The sequence below is a fragment of the Eschrichtius robustus genome, chromosome 1 (assembly GCF_028021215.1).
Source record: "Eschrichtius robustus isolate mEscRob2 chromosome 1, mEscRob2.pri, whole genome shotgun sequence".
In the NCBI taxonomy this organism is placed as follows: Eukaryota; Metazoa; Chordata; class Mammalia; order Artiodactyla; family Eschrichtiidae; genus Eschrichtius; species Eschrichtius robustus.
Window position 1 is genome coordinate 120,148,016 of NC_090824.1, and position 21,153 is coordinate 120,169,168.

A 21,153-nucleotide genomic window follows, 5' to 3' on the forward strand; every position below is an offset into this window, starting at 1 on the left:
CTTTGACAGAACCTCCAAACACAACACATTAACTTTAAATTGATTAATTTAGAACTGTGACCTTGGCCCAAGAAGGTAAGAGTACACGACAAGATATTTTATTTTCAAAATGTAGCAGGATAAAAAATACTTTTGTAAATCAACCTTTTTTTTGTATGAGATAGAGTTAGATTTGGGTTCAGTGTAGGAAGGAAAGTGTCTGAACACTAGAAAACATGCTTAAAAGGTTAATTATTAATGGGCAGTCTTCTCTAACAAAGTATCAATAAGCAATCTGCTCTCTTTAGCTTCAGAAATTAGCAAGAAGACCTCGGTCCCCGGGTGAGACAGGAGAAATGGAAAATTCCCTGTGTGTCTCTATTTTCTTGGTTTTCTGCATCTTTATCCAGTCAAGTACCCATGGACAAAGCCTGGGACTAGGTAAGAGCCTGCCTTTTCTCCGGAAATGGGCATGGATTTTCTTTTTTAAATGTACGTCACAATGAATCCAAGTGTTCTTGGCTATGTAGAACAGAGCTTGCTTCACAGCATACCAGGTGTTCTGTTAGTGGCATCGAAGGTCACAGGGACGTGTAGCTGTTTGTAGGCAGGACTGAAAGTTTAGGAAGCCACTCTGGGAGTAGAAGTCTTCTCAAAGCGCTTGCAACTAGCAATGAAGTCTCTCGCGTATCCTATTCAGAAATAGTCAGGCTAAGACTTCTTTGGTGGCAAATAATCTAAAAGAGTTTCAGATCTTCCTGAGAGTTAATTTGGCATCTAATCTGCAGTTGAGGAGAACAGCTTGCAATGAAATGCTTCATCTTGCTGAGGGTTGTCTAATTGCTGGCTCTCTCAGAAGAGAGGAATTTGTAGAATCCTCTTTCCAGTCAGGTTGAAAACAGAGCTATCATTGCACATTTTCTAGACTTCACTTTTTCTGCCAAAGTTTTGCTCTGAGACTGAGGAACTCAACAGCAGTCACACCTGTTTGGTCTGTAAATTCACACACTAGGTTGATGCCCAAAGAGATCCAAATGCTTGATCAGGTAGGTGGATTCCAGGTTCCTGGCTAAACAGTGCATTGGAGCAATAAATGATGGATATGAAGTGAACTGAACACTTTGGGCAAATGAGACTGGCCTTTGGGACTTTGTTTTTGTGCTGGTTACTGGTCAGGACCTAGAAACTCTAAGGTAGAGGCTTAGATTTTTCTTTCCTCAAAGACTCTGCTTGGAGGGAGCTTCAAAAAGAATTAGGAACTTACTACCCAAAGATTGCGTGAAAATTCCAGAACATTTTTTTTCTCCTTTAAGAAAAAAGGTTGTTCTTTATATTTAATTATGATTTTGTATACTAGGTCAGTTAATAACTTATTAGCAGTATTAATTATTACCATTCACTGAGCAATTTGTGTGTCAACCACAAGGTTAATTATTTTGCATACATCATCTCACTTATCAAGCTGAGTCCAAAAGTGATGATAATAATTTAGAGCCATACAGGCAGAATTGCTGATGATTTTTATTCCGTGTTCACAGGGATATTGGTGAAGGGCCTTTCCTGCCCTTTGGCCCAGAATGTTGTTTTTGTTAATTTTTTACTGAAGTATAACATATATCTAAAAAAGTGCCTATATCGTAAGTGCTCAATGAATTTTCACAATCTGAGCCAGCATCCCAGAAGCCTCCCTTGCACACCTCTTGAGCCTTAACATAGATTATTTTGCTTTTGGGGGGAGCTTTTCGATAATGGACACAAAGTATATGCTCTTTTGCTTCTGGCTTCTTTCGCTAAACATTATGTTGGTGAGATTCAACCATGCAGTTGCATGAGGTGTGACTCATCATTCTGGTCACTGTAGCATTCCGTCGTATGAATATACCACCCTTGGTTTATCCATTCTGCTACTGATTGGCGCAGTCGATGTTTCAGTGGAGACTTGGGGGTTGGAAGCCATTAGAGCCGAGGTGAAGGATAAAAGGCAGGATGCCCTCCCCGGGGGTTGCTGAGTATCGTCCACATTTCCCTCAACAAATCCTGTGCTACTGCTTTCCCAGGGTCCTGGTTTGTCCAGAAGCTGAGGGAAGTGGCCACTATTAGCAGGAAGGTTCTTCAAGGGAAAGGATCGGAGTCAGGAGGGCTCTTGTTCCTTTGAGAGCAGAATGTCTTGGCAGAATTTCTTCTGCAGGGAGTGAGCCAGATCTGTGTGCATGAGGCTGGTGGGACATCTGCCTGGGGCATTGCAGGGAGGCAAGCATCCCACAGTAGAGCCCTAAAAGGTTGAGTATCTATACCTTGTAGGATAGTTTTCCAAACTGCCCCCCCAGAGGAGATTTTGGTTGCCACAACTGGGGAGAGAGTGCTATTGGCATATAGGGGGTAGAAGCCAGGGACGCTGCTAAACATCCTACAATGGACAGAACAGCCCCACAGCAGTGAATTATTCAGGACAAAGTGTCAATAGTGCCAAGGTGGAGAACACTTGGTCTGTACCAAGCGTCAACTGTCACTAGTCAGGGGCCAGGAGGAACTCCCATAGGACCCTTCCTCCTTAACCCCAACCCTCCCAGCTTACTTCTTTTTATTATTATTAATGACATTGCTAATGGACCGACTAATGTATTGTGTACCCTGTATATGCCAGAAACTGTGCAAACATTTTATCCCACTCTCACCTTGTGGTTGAGTCAGCCAGCGGAAAAGTGACTTGCTGGAGGTCCCACGGTTGCTCAGGGCAGAGCCGCGAGAGGCACCTAGAGGTTGATCTGTCTGCCTAAGGCTACAGGTTTCTGGCCGTTGTGCTCACACCCAGTGGTTTAACAGCCAGAGATCCCTAGAAATCCATTCTGCTTGGTTCCTCTCACAGGAGAGGACTGTTTGAATAATTCCTGCCTACCAGCACGAAGGGAAACAAGATATGGTGAGCCTCCTGAAGACCCCAGGACACAGAGCTACCATCGTTCTCATCCCCAGACCTCCCTGCCTGAGGCCCAGCCTGCCCCACTGGTGTGGCCAGGAGGATCAATACTGCTTAAATGGTAGCTGCTACTCCTAGACCCTGGCAGCCCCACCTTCCAGTGGTATCCACGACCGCTGCCGAAGGTGCCTGCCCCCTCCCTGCAATTCCAGCCACAGAGTCCACATCCTAGAAGCAACTGAAGCCCAGCAGTCAGTCACTCATTCATTTAACAAGGAAGTGTGCAGAGGCATCTGCCATATATAAGGCAGTGCTTTTAATACAACATTTCTCAAACTTCCTGGTCCCAGGACACCATTACATTCTCCAAAATTATTCAGAATTCCAAAGAGCTCTTTTCTTTTTAATATTATTTATTTTACTTATTCATTTTGGCTGCGCCAGGTCTTAGTTGAGGCACGCGGGATCTTTGTTGCAGCACGCGGGCTTCTTAGTTGGGCATGAGAACTCTTAGTTGCAGCATGCATGTGGGATCTAGTTCCCTGACCAGGGATCGGACCCAGGCCCCCTGCATTGGGAACGTGGAGTGTTACCCACTGGACCACCAGGGAGATCTCCCAAAGAGCTCTTTTTTATGTGGAACACAGGTATCAATATTTACCATATTAGAGACTAAAACTGAGAAATTTTTTTAAAATTTTAATGCTTTTAAAAATAACAACAAAGTCATCACATGCTAACATATGTAACATGATATTATGAGGAATAACTTGTATTTTCCAAACAACAACAAAAAAAGTGAGTCAGAAGAGTGACATTGGTTCACAAAGAAATTTTGCTAATTTTGTAATGTCTGGTTTAATAGAAGCAGCTGGATTTTTTCATCTGTTTCTGTATTGAATCTGTTGTGATATGTTGCTTTGTCCAGAGTACATGAAGAAAACTGGACTCACATATAGGAAAAGAGAGGACATCCTCAGAGGTCCTGCCAAGGCCCACACTCAGAACTGCTGTGTTTGTGCAGCAGACACTGTACAACTGTAGACTGCACAGTAGCCCCTGCTCTCCATGAGCTTACTGTTGAATCAGGTGGACCAAGGGTAGGGAGATGGGAGCTGCCTGCATTGCCAGCAGCAATAAGGGGGCCATCATCCATAGAGAATGCAAAATAATAATAGAACTTACTAAAAGTTGGTCTTCCTTTCATCATCACAATTCTATATAATGCCAGTGATAAAACTAAAGCCCCTCCCCCTCAAAATAGTTTTTTGGTCAAATTTGTAAACAACTGCTGTGGTTACTGTTGAGTTTTATTAATGTATATGTAAACTTCAGATAATCACAGTTTTATATGACTTCTCCTTGAATAAATGTTCTCTGTCGATGTCAATTTAGAGACCTCCCAGTTTTGCAGTTGGCCCCTGATTCTCATGGACTGTGACATGTGCTCATTGCAAGTGTCTGATGGTTCAGAATCCTCCCAGCTCACTTAGGTCATCTCACGTCTCCAAATCCCGTGGTACTTACTGCCTGTTCTTGCATTTGCACCGCAGATTTGAAATTAAAAATGATACCGTAGTGATTATAAAGACAAAGATACAGAACCCGAGAACTTCAATTCTCCTATCCCATGTGACCACTTAGAGTTTTGTGTTTAAAATGTAAAACAGTAAAACAGATTTTACAGTGAATTGTGAAGTGTAATATTTTGTTTGGTAAGTAAACATTTTGGTTCTTCCAGGAAGTATCTTTAATGCACTTGCGTATCTTTAAAGTGGAAATGTATTCTTCTTTTTTAAATTGTTCATTGCTGTAAAACTAAGTAACAAATCAAGAAAATAGTGATTATTACTGATTTTTGCATGCATATAACTGAAAATAGCTTTGTCTTATAGAGCAAAGTGGTATTAAAATGATCTGCTCTGGGTTTCAAATATATGAGGTATACCACTGAGTCTAATAAAGGAGATAAGATGTATATATAAAATTTTTTCAACTAAACCATAAAATATGCTGAGTACCACTGGAGAGGGGTGCAATGGAGTGAGTGCTTGTGTCCCCCCAAAATTCATATGTTGAAATCCTAACCCTCAATAGCATGGCATCTTAGGAGGTGGGAACTTTGGGTGGTGATTCAATCATGAGGGTGGAGCCCTCGTGAATGGGATTAGTGTCTTTATAAAAGGGACCCCAAAGAGCGTACTCACTCTCTGTTCACCATGTGAGGAAACCTGGAAGAGGGTTTTCACCAGAACCCCAACATGCTAGCACCCTGATCTCAGACTTCCAGCCTCCAGAACTGTGAGAAAAATTTCTCTTGGTTACAAGCCACCCAGTCTGTTGTAATTTGTTACAACAGCCTGAGTTGACTAAGACAAGGTGCAGGTAGAGATGGAGAAGAGTTTACTTCCAAGTACGTAGAGGGAAGGCTTCTGGGAGGAAGCAGCATTTGAGCCGAGTCTTGCAGGATGAAACCTGGACAAAAGTGAAGAAGGCTTTCCTTGTGCATAAGCAAAGGCACAGAGCCAATAAAGTACACATGTTTTCCAAGTCCAAACACCTTCCAAAAACAGGCATTCCAGGAAGGAGAAGAAAAAAAAAAATAGGAAGGAGTTGATAGCAATACTGTATCACAACTGCAATAAACTGAAAACAACTTGAATACCCAACAATAAACATCAAGGATGGAGGGTCCAGGTATTACTAAGTCCTCCTTTAAACAAGCATTGTTTTGAATACCTACTACTAGAAGTTCTAGGAACTTCTGGGAACAATAATGATGAGATTCAGAAATAAAAGGCTTAATGCTGACCCTTAGGCACTCATAGTACAATACAAGTGTTCTTAACCTAGTCCAGTGATGGGTTTCAGAGAGACTGGATGCCTCTTAGGATGGTACCCAAGGCTGTATGAATGTGCATTTGAGGGTAGGAGAGAAGTCATAACTTCTGGCAAATTATCAAAGGGAACTGTGACCTCCAAAAGGTTACATAAAAACTGGTCTTGTAGCTTTTAAAAAATAAGTATGAGGAAATTTTATAGGCAATAAAGTGGGGGAGAAAAAGAGGACTAAATAACCTACATATTGAATCACAACTATGATAAAACTACATACATGTATATTGCTAGGGATTTGAAATATATGTAAAGATCTATAAAGAGTATTAAGGCCGTGGAGAGAGAGAGAGAGAGAGACAGAGAGGGAGAATGTGTGTATGTGTGTTTTACGTGTTTAAATGTAAAAGAAAAAAAAAGTTTTTTTTAAAAACCTGGTAAGCTGCAATTAGATTGGTCCTGGATTTGTTGTCCCTAGAGGGGCCACCTCCCACCATCCTCATGGGCTCAGCCAAGCCCAGAATTACAGCCCCAGCGGGACCTGAAAATTCCTAACAGGCCTCCACAACTGCAGGGAAGGTGGTTCATGAGTAACACCTGAGGTAATATCCAGAGATGGAACTCATTCACCTGGGCAAGTACATGAAAGCAGAATCAGCAGAAAGCCAGCCCCAGAATTCTTGTGAAATTCTACATGCTCTCTGCTAGAGACCCTCCCACCCACTGCCATACTTCCTGGCCCTATGGCTGAGCCATTCTGGAGCCCCCCTGAGGGCATTGTACCCAGAGAGGACAAGCCTGAGGTGAGAGGACAGCAGCCTATCTCCCACGCTGCTTGCCTTTCACAAGGGACCCAGGACCTGAACCCATATTTAATTGTGGGCCAGGTGAGCAAGATCCCCACCACCATATTCTCACCACCCTGTTTTCCACACCAGCTGCCACAATGCTACAAGGCATGCTGCGTCCTCGCAGGCGAGTCAGCAGGGAAAAGGGAAGGAGAGGCAGGGCTGGGCCAAAGGCTTGCCCAATTTTAGGTCTGGTCCACAAGACACGGCTGAGCAGTCCCAGTTACATTCTCCAAGGGGATGTGACCACCTTGACCTCAACCTGGGGTGTGCACCTGACATCCATGGGGCCCAGCAATTCTCATAGCCAGAAGGGTGGCCATACACTGGTTCCCAGGAGAGTGTTCATTTTAGAGTGGGGCCCTGTCAGCCAGGGATCAGAGTCCAGCCCACTAGAGAAGGGGGCTGGCCAGGAGCAGGCAAAACATCTGGACCCCTGCCAAACAAGCTGAGGATCATGGCCAGACTGCAGCCCCAAGGTGAAAACTAGAAAAATGGGTCAGAGCCCAGCCAGTCCTGCAGGGAGTGGGGTTGCTATGTTACGGTAGACAGCAGGTGCACCCAGCTGCTGACAATCAGGCACCCAGCTTAGGGCAAGGAGACAAACTCGAGTCATTCCCACACTGGAAGATTCAGGGTGCAGCTATGCTTCTCAAGAGAAGGTGTAATTCATAGACATTGCCACAAGGTAGCGCAGTGACGCCTTAGCTGCTTCAGGGTTTCAGGAGAGGATTCAGGTATGGGAAAAACCAAGTTTCTGGATGACTCTGGAAAACTCATGACTTGGTTTAACATCACTCTCCTCTCTGCTTATGACTCTTATTTCCAGAAACACTCATAGTTTCTATATTTCCACCGTGGGATTTGAGGGGAGGGGTAGGAAGAAGTAAAGGGAAGATCAAGTGCATTGAAGGGGAGGCCTCTTTGTCTGTCCCCAGCATTTTCTCCTCCATATATACACGTTCACCTTCAGGGGCCTGCTGAAGTAGATTTTAACAGCTTTTAGATGGCATGTTGTGGCATTAAAATAGTTCTTATGACGATATAAAGGTGACAACACTGAATAGTATTTTCATTCCAAGGCTAAGTGGGACAAATGTAGTGTACCTAACTGTGTGTGTCTTGTGATTACAACTCCATGAAAACGTATATGTGAGAAAAAAAAACTACTAGAAGAAAATGTACAAATGTGTTCAGACTCCAGTTGAGTTTATATCTAAATTTTTGTCTCTTCCAAATATTTTGTAATGTTGTACTGTGTATGTAGTGTTTTGCTTTATGATTTGAATAATTTAAAAATTCACATCAAAATGATAAAACAAAGGGATTTGACGAGTCAGAGGTTCTCGAACTTTAGTGTGTATGAGAAACTTATTAAAATAAGATTTTATTAAATCTCATTTATTTATAAAATAAATAAATTCTATTAAATTTGTTAAATAAATAAATCTTATTAAAATCAGATTTCTGGGTCCCATCTGCAAGTTTCTAACTCAGTGGGCCTGGGGTGGATCCAGGAATTTGCATTTCTAAAGTTCCCAAGTGCTGCTTCAAGTGCGGGGAGTACACCTTGAGAACCACTAGAAAAACAAAAATAGACAGTTAATGGCAAAACATTAACTTGACTTGAACCCAGGTCTCCTGATTTTCAGGCTTAAGGCTCTTCCCTCAGAAACAATACAAGCTTCCAGGGCAAACCTGGCTTTCATTTCTCAGTCTCCTGGAGCGGGGAAGGGGAGAGATATCAGTGTCTATTGATCCTGAATATTGACCTCCCTCAGGGGTAGCCATCTCCCAAATAATATAAAACCCCTAGATATTTGTGACAATTTACTCCTCCAAAATAAATCATCATCATGCTGAAAAGAAAGTGGTTCTTGAATTGGAAAAAAAAAAAAATTCCCAAGCTGAGATTTACTTGTAATTGGTAGAAAAATACTAGTTGCAAAAATGAATTAATCATACACAGTAAATCATGCCTTGGCAGGCCTGAAAATAGGATCCAGCAAATTCTTTTCATATGAGCTGGGCATTACCAAGAGCTGGGCAGAGCCTGTGATTCTCAGTTGACTAGGACTGGCCTTTCTGTGACTGAGAAAAACTTTCCAGTGACAAATGTTCCAGCTTCCTTATCCCAAGAGAAACCAAAATAGTGAAAACAACATACTTCTTTATACTGAAATATAACAAGATCAACACCAGCAAATTATAGCATTTATTAACCACCTACTGTGTACCAGGCTCCATGGTTTGTACGAAAACATGTTCCTAAGGACACAAAAATGAAAAAGCACACTACCATTCATCAAGGAGCTTCCCAATTGACCGAGTCTGGGGCCCCCTACAGCCCTGTGTGTGTGTGTAGATTAGAGATTGGAAGAGGCATAATTTCAACACAGTATGATAAGTGCACAATTAGGTACAAAACATCTCAAGGCCCTGAGGCAGGAGAGGTTAGCAGAGAAGGCTTTATAGAGGAAGTGATATTTGAGTTGAGCCTTGAAGGAGAAGTGGAAGGATGTAGCAAGCAGAAGGAAAAGCATGAGCCAGTCTTGGAGGCTTGAAAACAGAAAATGAAACTGGGAATCCCTGAGACGTTTGCTGTAGCTCAGGGGAGGGCACAAAAAAAGAAGTGGCCAGAGGTGAGGACATCAAAGGCCATGCTAATGAGTTTGGCCCTCACCCTGGAGGCAGTGGGGCCACCACTGAGGTTGGTGTTTGAAAAAGGGAGGGACTTGGCTGTTGGCTGCCTTTCCTGCTTGGTGGATGGCTTCCCCTCACAGCCTGGCTGAAACCCCAGCCACTCCCTGATGGAAAGCGATGCTATCAGCAGGAAAAGGCAGGGCTGGCACTCAGAAGTTACAGGCTCTGCAACCGCACCTGGCTGGTGCCCACAAACACTCAGATCTTCCTCCCAGGAGGGCTCCAGCCCATGGGCAAGTCTATTTGAAATTTACTTATTAACTGCTATTCCTAACACTACATGGTAGGAGGGATTTACACCAATGAAACTGAGGCAGGAACACATACTAGAAGCTAGAATAGGAACCTTCCATTTAAAAAGTACCTTCTTCTAAGTCTGAAAAGAGAACCATTTGCAAACTCCACGTCACACTAGTTTATAAACCTATAGCAATTTCAACTTTAAAAACTTATTCCTACCTACATGATATCACTTGATTCTCATAATATCCCCGTAAAGAATACTGGGCAGGTATCATTATGCCCATTGTACAGATGTAAAGGTTCACCAGCCAAAGGCCACTAGGAACACACTTGGAGTCAAATGAAAGTCAGGATTATTTGGCTTACTGCAGCAAGGGAGGACGCACTCCAGAGAAACCCGGGGGCATCCCTGCACGAGGAGTTGAGAGGGGCTTCTTAGAAAATTTGGGCTTGTGCCAGATGAAACTAAGGAAGGGTTGGGGAAGCAGGGGCAATTCTGGATGGGATTCTGTCAAAGGGGGAGGGGGCCATTCAGTGATCTAGTATCTAAATAATTTAATAATTAATTATTGTGAACTCATTATTGCTTAATTTAATCAATAACGTTCCAGCAGGCAGAGCTAGAGCTGGCATTGGTACAGGAGCAACAGTCTCTCCTTGTTAGTTGGAAGCAGGGAATGTTTAGTCACGTTTTTTGGATTCAGAGTGGCCTCCTTTCTGTCCTGTTGCAAATGTAGCCGCAAAGGGTCCTCGTAGCACATTGTTTCTGTTTTGTGGGCGTTGTCTATGTTCAGTTGGGAACATCGTGGTCTGGCTGCCAGCAAGCCTCCTTTTTGTTGCTGTTGTGTTTGTTTTCATTTTCTCACATACCAAGAAACCTGGGTAATGTCTTTGACATCTCTCAATACTTCCACCCTAGCCGAACAGCCTTAGGTGGCTGCCTTTACCTCCTGCGCTTCCGATTTCTCACCAGTAGTATCCCTTCCAGCACTGATATCCTGAGTGTCAAGAGAGCTCATTGAGAGGCATTGTGGTACCCTGAGACCTTCCACAGCTACCTCATCTGGTGTCAGCTATTTAACCATTAATGGTAGAGAGAAATATGAACGCAAAGTTCTATCCACTTTAAACATGAAACATTGCCCCCTGCCTCAACCCTAGTGCAACTCAGTTGCCTCGAGCCATTCAAAGATTCCCAAACACCAGCAGGACAAAGGCACGATTCTGTAAGAGCAAGCCAAGCAGTAAATGACCATTAGACCTTTGGTCCCAAGGCTGTTTTATACTGTGCCGGACACACATCCATTTTTGGATAGAGTACTAACAATAAAAAACATACATTTGATGATTACGTTGCTTTGAGTAGAACCAAGAAGTATGAAATAATAGTAACTATTATTTTTAAGAACTTTCAAATGTGTCAAATGCTTTGCCTATTTATTTCACTTAATCCATGCAACCCTCCTGTGCGATAAGCGTCATTATCACCACTTTACAGGGCAAATTGTGGCTCAGAGAAAGGAAGCGGCAGGGAAGGCTCCCAGGGTCCCTGGGATTCTCACTGGTGCTTATTTCTGGTGATGATGGTGCCCCTTCAGAGCCCATATGGGTACATTGGCTTTCAGAGGTTTCCCACCTTGGATGTTACTCAGTGCCAGGGGATCCTAGGACATACTCTGAGCCTCTCTGGGCCTGGCCACTTCTAACTAGAAGTTTGCACTCACGTTACCCACTGTGAGTGATGTCTACCTCTCAATGGCCCAGGAGAAAACCTATCCCTGGACACAGTCCTGGTTCCCTTGTGTCTCAGCCTCCATCACTGCCCCTCAGAAACAAGATGTAAGCACAAATCCAGGCAGACCAAAAAAAGGAGAGGCCTCATGATATCAAGCCTGAAAATTCTGGGCCAATTTAAGGCAACCAAGGATGCTTTGAAAAGGTTAGAGCATTTTTCTTCATCCAAGAATCCTCTAGGAACAGGGTTGTTTTCACAAGCTGAGCTGGACCCTCCACAGGGGGCTTGATGACATTAGCAAAACAGCACCTGAGAAATCTCCTTTCATGAGGTCTTGCCACTGTTTCACGACTAGGTCCTCTTGGTGTGTTACTATCATGCTATGGCCACCACCTTCACGCCACACAGAGAGACTCCCGTCTCTGAGATTTGTGATCAGGACGAGTGATGTCAAAGCAGGAAGAGCTGGAGAGGAGACTCAGGAGGGAGGGTGGGGCTCCACCATGGACTCACACCAGGAGACATCCAGATGACCAATTCAAACAGGGGAGTCCACACTCGGAGGATGGTGCCTGGGCCTGGGACCACTCACAGATCTAGCCCCACCCCAGCTCTGTGCAGGTCTTGTGTTAGGACTCTGCCACATCCAACTTTCATCAGTATATTCATTTCCTGGGGCTGCCATAACACAGGACCACAGACTGATGGCTCAAACAACAGAAATGAATTTTCTTGCAATTCTGGAGGTTAGAAGTCAGAGATCAAGGTGTCGGCAGGGCTGGTTTCTTCTGAGACTTCTCTGCTTGGCTTGCACATGGCTATCTTTCCTTATCTTCACATGATCTTCCCTCTGCACATGTCTTTGTCCTCATCTTCTTATAAGGACACCAGTCACATTGGAGTAGGGCCCACTCTAAGGACCTCATTTTAACTTAATTACCTCTTTGAAGACCCTCTCTCTAAAGACAGTCACATTCTGAGATACTGAGGGTTAGGACCTCACGTATGAATTTGGGGGTGGAGGCAGGGAATACAATTCAGCCCATGACATCCAGCAAACCTCTGAAGATCCTGCTCGGACCTGGGTCCTGGGCCAGGCACTGGGGACCCTGGGGACACCATAGGTATATCATTGTTCTGTCTGAGCTTCAACAACTCCCTGGGGTGGTGGTGCTTCAGAGTTAGAAAAAAGAGGCTTATATGTATACCTGAGATTGGAAAGTGGGTATAAATCTGTGCCCTCCGAACCAGGCCTGAACAGGGGGCTTTAGCTGTGAGGGTGCAGGAAGCTCTGGCCCACTGAGGTGCACAGGAGGCAGCTAGTGGGGGAGGGGGCTTGGACCTTTGAGCAGCATGATGAAGACTTTCTGGCAGCAGAAGCAATAACTGGCAGGAAGCCAAGAACGAGCCGTTTATCAGGCTCCTGGTGAGGGTAAGTGATAAAACTCACCCTCTGGCACAGCGCCTGAGGCAAGATCACGCTCAAGGGAGATGCTCACTGTGAGCCCACACGGTGCTCTCTCTGGCTTGGGGAGACGACTGTCCCACACAGGCAAGCTGTCCCCAGCCAGGCCATTGCCTAGACTCACCCTGGCCTCGGCCAAGGTTGGCTGCCATCCTCTCCTGGGTGCCTGCCATCCACCCTCCCTCCACCCCCTGCAGACCCAGAAGGAGGAGAGGACGATCGCCAGCCCGAGGACAGCGTGGGACTGGGAAGATAAACACCAGGGCTCCTCTTTGGGAAAATAAACCATAGACACGTGAGGGAGACTGGGTAAAAGAGAACTGGATTTGGAGTCTAAAAACCTAGTCTCAGTCCTAGCTATGTCACTTACCCACAGGTAGCCTTGAGCAAATCACCGTGATCTCTAGGCCTCTGCTTTTCAGTAGTGAATGGGGTTATTATTAGAGACCCCACAGGGTTGTTCTGAGGATGAAATGGGATCATATATGTATGTGGAATTATGTAATGCAGCTATGCATTGCTGGCCATAAAATAACATCTGTAAGAACCTACTATTTACTAAGTCATCCTCCATTATAATACTCACCTGAGTCAGTGAATACTCCCATTGTTTCCCCCACTTTTTATTACCAAAATGTCCCAGTATAGAAAAGGTTGAAAGGATAGCACAAAGAATTACAGTGAGAAGCAGCCACATAGCACAGGGAGATCAGCTCAGTGCTTTGTGACCACCTAGAGGGATGGGATAGGGAGGGTGGGAGGGAGGCGCAAAAGGGAAGGGATATGGGGATATATGTATACATATAGCTGATTCACTTTGTTATACAGCAGAAACTAACACACCATTGTAAAGCGATTATACTCCAATAAATATGTTAAAAAAAAAAGAATTACCATATTCCCTCCAGATAGATTCAATAACTATTAACATTTTAGCATATTTACTTTATCTCTTTCTATGCATATTTATATGTGTGTGTGTGTTGCAGAACCATTTGATTTCTCTCTGTCTCTCCATATATATGTGTATATATGAATAACAAATATATGTATCTCTCTCTTCTCTTTCTCTCATATATATATGAGCCCATGCTCCCAGGCCTCCTGTGGACCTCTCTTTGCTCTCTAATTACCTGCCACACATCTCTCTCCCCACTGGACTAGGAACACCTCAAGAGCAGGGACAAGGTAGTCACCACTGTATCCCCAGGACCTGCAGGGCCTGGCATGGAGCAGGCACGTGGCAAGTGACCATTGATTATACACCTCTTCAACAAAGCACTAAGCAACATACACTTTTTTAAAGTAAATGAGTTTTAAGTCATTTCATCTGGCAAATTCCAGATCCCTGCTGGAGATAATGGAAGAAACATCCCAGAGGTGCAGGATGTTTAGGTCTTGCTCTACTTCCTTCCCCCTCTAAAAGCATGGGGACTCTGAAACCACTTGGGACTCTTGGTAAGAGGCTGCACTCCACGACTGTGATACAGCTATCCATTTGCAAGGGGGAAGTGCTCTCCAGACCACAGTCTACTCTGGAAAACACATGCACAGAAAAGCTGGCTCTGTCCCTATTATGGATCTTACAGAAGTGATTCTGAGTCCTTTAGGTTTCCATGGAACCAGGAACCCACTTCCAGACCAGCGAGAGTGGGAAAAGGGGGTATATATCATGTTTGTGTTGCTGTCTTGCCTATAAATTCCCTACAAAGCTCACGACCTTCATAGGAGTTTTAAGCTTCCCCCAGGTTCAGATGATGCTTGTTAAAGCAGAGTTTCTCGAACTTTAATGTGCATATGAATCACCTGAGAAGCTTGATAAAATGAATGTTATGTTTCAGTACATCTGGGATGGGCTCCAAGATCTTGTTTCTAACAAGCGTTCGGGTCGTGCCAATGCGGCTGGTCACCAAAACACACTCTGAGAAGCAAAGTTCTGAAGAACACAAAATAGCTCCTCATTTACTTGGTGAACTAGTAATTGGGCACCTACTACTAGACATAAGGCAGCGTGCTAGCACGGGAGGTACCAGGAGATGGGAAGAAATGTAAAGATGAAGAAGACGCAGTTCTTTACCTCAAATCCAGCTGGATATGCCTCATTACTATGTCTAGGCACTTGGCTTAAATTGGCACTTGGCCTTAATTCTTACAATTTATAATCTCTACAGTGTATATTGTTGTTCTCATTTTACTTGTGAAGAAACTGGAGCTCATTCAGCTTAACTGTCTTATCCAAACCAGTGAAAGGATGCTGTGAGATTTGAGCTGAGGGCTCCCTGACTCCGAGGCCTGTGTTTTCCCCATGCACCTCTCTCACACCTGGCCTTGATGCACTTTTCACCAAGCGCCCAGATGGAAGGGCAAGGAGAGCCCTTAAAACAGACCTCATTAGCCCGAGGGGAAGGACGTGGGGTGGCAGCCGGCAGAAGGCACTAAGTAACCACCAGAGAGGGGAATTAGAACCTAGCAGGTGCCTCAAGGCTGCCTTCCTTGGGTCTCTGGCTGTTTCAGGTAATATATTTCCTAATGTGGCGGATCAAATGCAGCCTACACTAGTAAATTTCAGCCACAAATTATGGCCTGAACTTTGTCACCAAATGGCTGTGTGACTTTGGATAAATCAGTGCCCTCACCTGGATTCAGAATTGGGAGCTCTTTAATTCCTTTTCTCTCTGACAAAATGTTTCTGAGCTCTCTTCCATTCTTCCCCTCAAGTCAGGGTGAACGCCTCTTTGTTACGTCCCCACTTGGGTTTCCGTCAGCCCCAACTTCTTAACTCAGGACTGGGAGTTTCTGTGGATCACTCTGCAGTCTTCCTACTTTCTTCTTTTTTTTTAATATTTATTATTTATTTATTTATGGCTGCGTCACATCTTAGTTGCAGCACGCAGGCTCTTTGTTGCAGCATGCAGGCTTCTCTCTAGTTGTGGCATGCAGGCTCAGTAGTTGCGGCACGTGGGCTCTCTAGTTGTGGCACACGGGCTCTAGAGCGCGCAGGCTTAGTTGCCCTGAGGCATGTGGGATCTTAGTTCCCCAACCAGGGTTTGAACCTGCGTCCCCTGCATTGGAAGGTGGATTAATAACCACTGGACCACCAGGGAAGTGCCAGTCTTCCTACTTTCCCTCCGAACTTCACACATGTTTATTGAGCACAGCTCTGCCCCAGATGCTGTGCTGAGGGCTGGGGATGCAAAGGCAATGAGATGCATTCCATCTCTCAGCAAAGTGGCCCCAGGGCACCTAACCCAGCACAGGCAGGGGCAGGCAGGGCTGAGTGGGCAGATTCCTCACATGCCAGGGCTTCATCCCCCAGCAACCCTTTGAGGTGAATGCTCTTATCATCCCCATTTTAAAGATGAAGAAACTGAGGCTTACGGAGGTCAAGTGACTGTCCTAAATAATTAAGGATCAAATGAAATAATGTATGCAAAAAACTTAGCAGAGTTCCCAACAAGTAGGAAATAAATGGTAACTAAATTGCCTTCTTTAAATGACAGAACAGGGAGTAAGAGCCAGTTAGCCTCACTCTCAGAGACAGCAAACTGGAGAGTTGGAGAAAGGCCACTTGTCTCCCCTGGAGGACAAAGACCAGGCTTGGGACGGACCACACATGGTGAGAAAACTGCTGAGGAAAGAAGCAAAATAACCATCAAGAAAGGGCTTGACAGGGTCCAAAGCACCCCAGTGCACACGTGAGGGCAGTGTGAGCTCTGATGGTGGTGACAGAAATTAGTCATGTTGGGGGAGGCTCGGATAGCCCAGCGCCCTTTGTCCTTCCTAGATGGCTGCTCACCCCAGGCTCAGCTATTCCATGTTTCAGCTGTCACACTCCCCATCTGGGTAATGGAGTGTTATGAAGCATGTTGGAGGCCATCAATTAGTGCTTAACTCCATGTCTGTTGGGCTGTATTTCCAAGGATGCTCCACTCAGATCCACGGCAGAGGTAAATCTTGCTCCTTTTCATTCGATGGCTTGGAATTAGAATGCTGCCTAACAGGTTCTCACAGGGAAATTGAGATTTATGGGTCACTGTCAATATCAACACATGTTGGCCATTATTTGAAAGCCTCCTAGCTCCTCAGGACTGATTGCTATTTACTTTGAAAGATGAATGTGGCTTTATAATCCACTCAGGTTGCTGTATGTGTTTCTTCCCTTGGAGACTTTTTTATTCCATTTCATGCTGTTTTGCCTGATGGTGTAAGCCCCACCCTGCCCCCAACCCTTGAATACTCTGATGTATTTGAGGCACTGGAACAGAGACAAGAGGAGCCAGTGCATCCTCAGTCCAGATGCCAGTGTCACAATAGGGAAGGAACACCTTAGTAGCAAAATTACCCCTATTTCATGGACTGAAGCCACTAAACATGATCTGAGGCCAGAGTTGAGACCACCAAGGAGCTTGCTTGAGGAGCAATAGGTGCTCCCCTCGTAAACACTTCTGGCCTTTTGTGTGGCTGGGCAGGGTGTGGAAACTGATACAGGAGCTGAATCACTTAGGTCAGTGGCTTTGACATTGGTTCTAAAACTTGAGCCGGCATAAGAATTGCGAGGAAGATTTGTTAAAACATAGATTGCTGGGCCCCACTCCAGACTTCCTGGTTCAGTAGGCCTAGGGTAGGGCCCAGGACTTAGCATTTCTAACAAGATGCCAGGTGATGCTAATACTGATGTTCGTCCTGGGTCCCACTTGAAGAACCACCTTAGAAGTATTACAGGCCATGAGTGGGGGAGATGAGGCTGCTGGCAATGTTTGTCATTCTAGGAAAAGAATAACAACATCTAGAGAGGAATTTTTTTTAAGTTTTGCTGGACAATGTATAATTTAAATCCCTTTCTATGAAATCTTCAGTTGAAGATCAATTTCCATTAATAAGCTGTAAAGTTGGATCTATTTTGATAATGCACTGAAGTGCTGATGGGTCTGGGACCACTCAGGCCACCCATCAGTGGTGTGCTATAGCTAGGTTACTAGGAGGTCATGGTCCGGCTGCTGGCATGTTTTGACAACTTTATTGGGTGACAAGTGTAAGGAGATTCCTTGTGTTGATAACAGAACCTGTGGTGCTGGTTCACACACAATGGTCCCTATGACATTTTTCCCTGCAATAGTCAGGATTTGCAGGTGAAACTGGACCCAGGGCAATAAAGGGACACAGTCTAAAGACTCCAGGAGCTCCATGTTGAATACCAGAGGGTCACTGGAGACAGATAATACCTTTTTTTTTGCTTTTTTTTTTGCATCAGACCTTACATTGTAAGTCACAAGGCTCCAAATGCCCCAGGAAATGTGCTAGAAAGAGCCATTGTGTACTTAAGTCAGGCTGCCCCAAGCCTTCCCCATCAAAATCCATTGGACTGGGCAGGTCATCACTTGGGATTCATTACTTGCAGGAGGATATCCCCAGAGCAATCAAAAGGCCTGATTCTTACAGGGTTGGGAGGCTGTTACTAAGACAGGTATTACAGTGGGGATGAAGGAAAGTCAACATATTTGGAGATGTGAAAAAGGTAGATAAGAATACCCAATGATTGACTGTATTAGTTTGGACTTCTGGTCATAAGAACAGAAATCCAATTCAAATTAACTTAAGCAAAAAGGGGAATTTATTTACTCACATAACAGGGATGTCCAAAATACAGGCTACAGGTACAGTTGAATCTATGCCTGTAATAAAGACACAATGTCTGTCAATTCTCTCGCTTTCTCCCTCTCTTTTTCTCGCTTTCCCCCACTCCATGATGGCACTTGAGAGTTCCATCACTCCTTAGAGCTTAAAATTCCAGAGAGATTATAATATTTTATCACATACCTCTGGCAAACATTCCAGAAAGGACTCTGCTTGGCTGGGGGCTCATCTCTAAGTAGACAACTATGGCCAGGAGGATGGGCTCACCAATTGGCATGGTTTGAGAAGCATGCCCACCCGTTGGGTAGGATCAGCTCTACCCAAACCCAACTGATCAAGATCCACATAAGAGAGGCGCTTCCTCTGAGGGGGAGATGTCAGCCTGACCACAGAGGACTGGCTGTGCAGCTTGAGGATGGCGGGGGATGCAAGGATGACTCCTGCTTCCTCAGGGGCAATCAGAATGATTTCTCTGTTCCTCTTACACACACTTGACCATGCACACTGGGCCCCTGCTCAAAGGCGTGCTGTAGCAGCTAGTCTACCTGGGCAGACCTGGCCTCAGAAGCATGGGGAAAATCCTGGATGACCTTACACACTCAGCTGTTTGTAGAGCAATGGATTTGCAATTAGTTCTTTAACACATAGGAGCACCAATGCCACTTTCAAGCCTTTCTTCCTCCCCAAGGAAAGTAGATGGGTGAAGTAAATAAAATCAGCATTTTCACTGGCTTCTTAGGAAGTTCAGGAGCCTATTTTCAAGGCTGTGTTAAATACACACTTCCAGAGACCTTCAAGATGGCAGAGGATTAAGACATGGAGATCACCTTCCTCCCCACAAATACATCAGAAATACATCTACATGTGGAACAACTCCTACAGAACACCTACTGAACGTTGGCAGAAGACCTCAGACTTCCCAAAAGGCAAGAAATTCCCCACGTACCTGACTGTGTGGCTGACAGGGTCTTGGTGCTCCGGCCAAGTGTCAGGCCTGTGCCTCTGAGATGGGAGACTGAGTTCAGGACACTGGACCAGCAGAGACCTCCTGGCCCCACGTAATATCAATCGGCAAAAGCTCTACCAGAGATCTCCATTTCAATGCCAAGACCCAGGTGCTCTCAATGCCCAGCAAGCTACAGTACTGCACACCCTATGCCAAACAACTATCAAGACAGGAACACAACCCCACCCATTAGCAGAGAAGCTGCCTAAGATCATAATAAGTTTACAGACACCCCAAAACAGACCACCGGACGCGGTCCTGCCCACCAGAAAGACAAGATCCAGCCTCATCCACCAGAACACAAGCACCAGTCCCCTCCACCAGGAAGCCTACACAACCCACTAAACCAACCTTAGCCACTGGGAGCAGACACCAAAAACAACGGGAACTACGAACCTGCAGCCTGCGAAAAGGAGACCCCAAACACAGTACGTTAAGCAAAACCAGAAGACAGAGAAACACACAGCAGATGAAGGAACAAAGTAAAAACCCGCCAGACCAAACAAATGAAGAGGAAATAGGCAGTCTACCTGAAAAAGAATTCAGAGTAATGATAGTAAGATGATCCAAAATCTTGAAAATAGAATGGAGAAAATACAAGAAACTTTTAACAAGGACCTAGAAGAACTAAAGAGCAAACAAACAGTGATGAACAACACAATAAATGAAATTTAAAATTCTCTAGAAGGAATCAATAGCAGAATAACTGAGACAGAAGAATGGATAAGTGACCTGGAAGATAAAATAGTGGAAATAACTACCGCAGAGCAGAATAAAGAAAAAAGAATGAAAAGAATAGAGGACAGTCTCAGAGACCTCTGGGACAACATTAAACACACCAACAGTCGAATTATAGGGGTCCCAAAAGAAGAAGAGAGAAAGAAAGGGACTGAGAAAATATTTGAAAAATTATAGTTGAAGAATTCCCTAATATGGGAAAGGAAATAGTCAATCAAGTCCAGGAAGTGCAGAGTCCTATACAGGATAAATCCAAGGAGAAAAACATCAAGACACATATTAATCAAACTATCAAAAATTAAATACAAAAAAAAATATTAAAAGCAGCAAGGGAAAAAACCAAATAACATAGAAGGGAATCCCCATAAGGTTAACAGGTGATCTTTCAGCAGAAACTGCAAGCCAGAAGGGAGTGGCAGTACATATTTAAACTGATGAAAGGCAAAAACCTACAACCAAGATTACTCTACCCAGCAAGGATCTGATTCAGATTCAACAGAGAAATTAAACCCTTTACAGACAAACAAAAGTTAACAGAATTCAGCATCACCAAACCAGCTCTACAACAAATGCTAAAGGAACTTCTATAGGCAGGAAACACAGAGAAGGAAAAGACCTACAATAACAAACCCAAAACAATTAAGAAAATGGTAAAAGGAACATACATATCGATAACTACCTTAAATGTAAATGGATTAAATGCTCCAACCAAAAGACATAGACTGGCTGAATGGATACAAAAACAAGACCTGTATATAGGTGGTCTATAAGAGACCCACTACAGACCTAGGGACATATACAGACTGAAAGTGAGGGGATGGAAAAAGATATTCCACGCAAATGGAAATCAAAAGAAAACTGGAGTAGCAATTCTCATATCAGACAAAATAGACTTTAAAATAAAGACTGTTACAATAGACAAAGAAGGACACTACATAATGATCAAGGGATCGATCCAAGAAGAAGATAGAACAATTGTAAATATTTATGCACCCAGTCACTCCCATCAGGAAACTTGCACAAGCCTCTTAGATAGCCTCGTCCACCAGA

The 21,153-nt window shown here is 44.4% G+C and overlaps 1 protein-coding gene across 2 annotated transcripts in view; it reads left to right on the forward strand.

The window, feature by feature from the left end:
• LIPC (lipase C, hepatic type) overlaps window positions 1–21,153 on the forward strand; it is a 173,417-nt gene that overhangs the window by 19,240 nt on the left and 133,024 nt on the right. For both annotated transcript variants that reach the window (XM_068552484.1, XM_068552474.1), the window contains one exon: window positions 288–420. In XM_068552484.1, coding sequence (XP_068408585.1) covers window positions 336–420 — 85 coding nt within the window. In that variant the 5' untranslated portion in view covers window positions 288–335. The remainder of the gene's footprint in view (window positions 1–287; window positions 421–21,153) is intronic.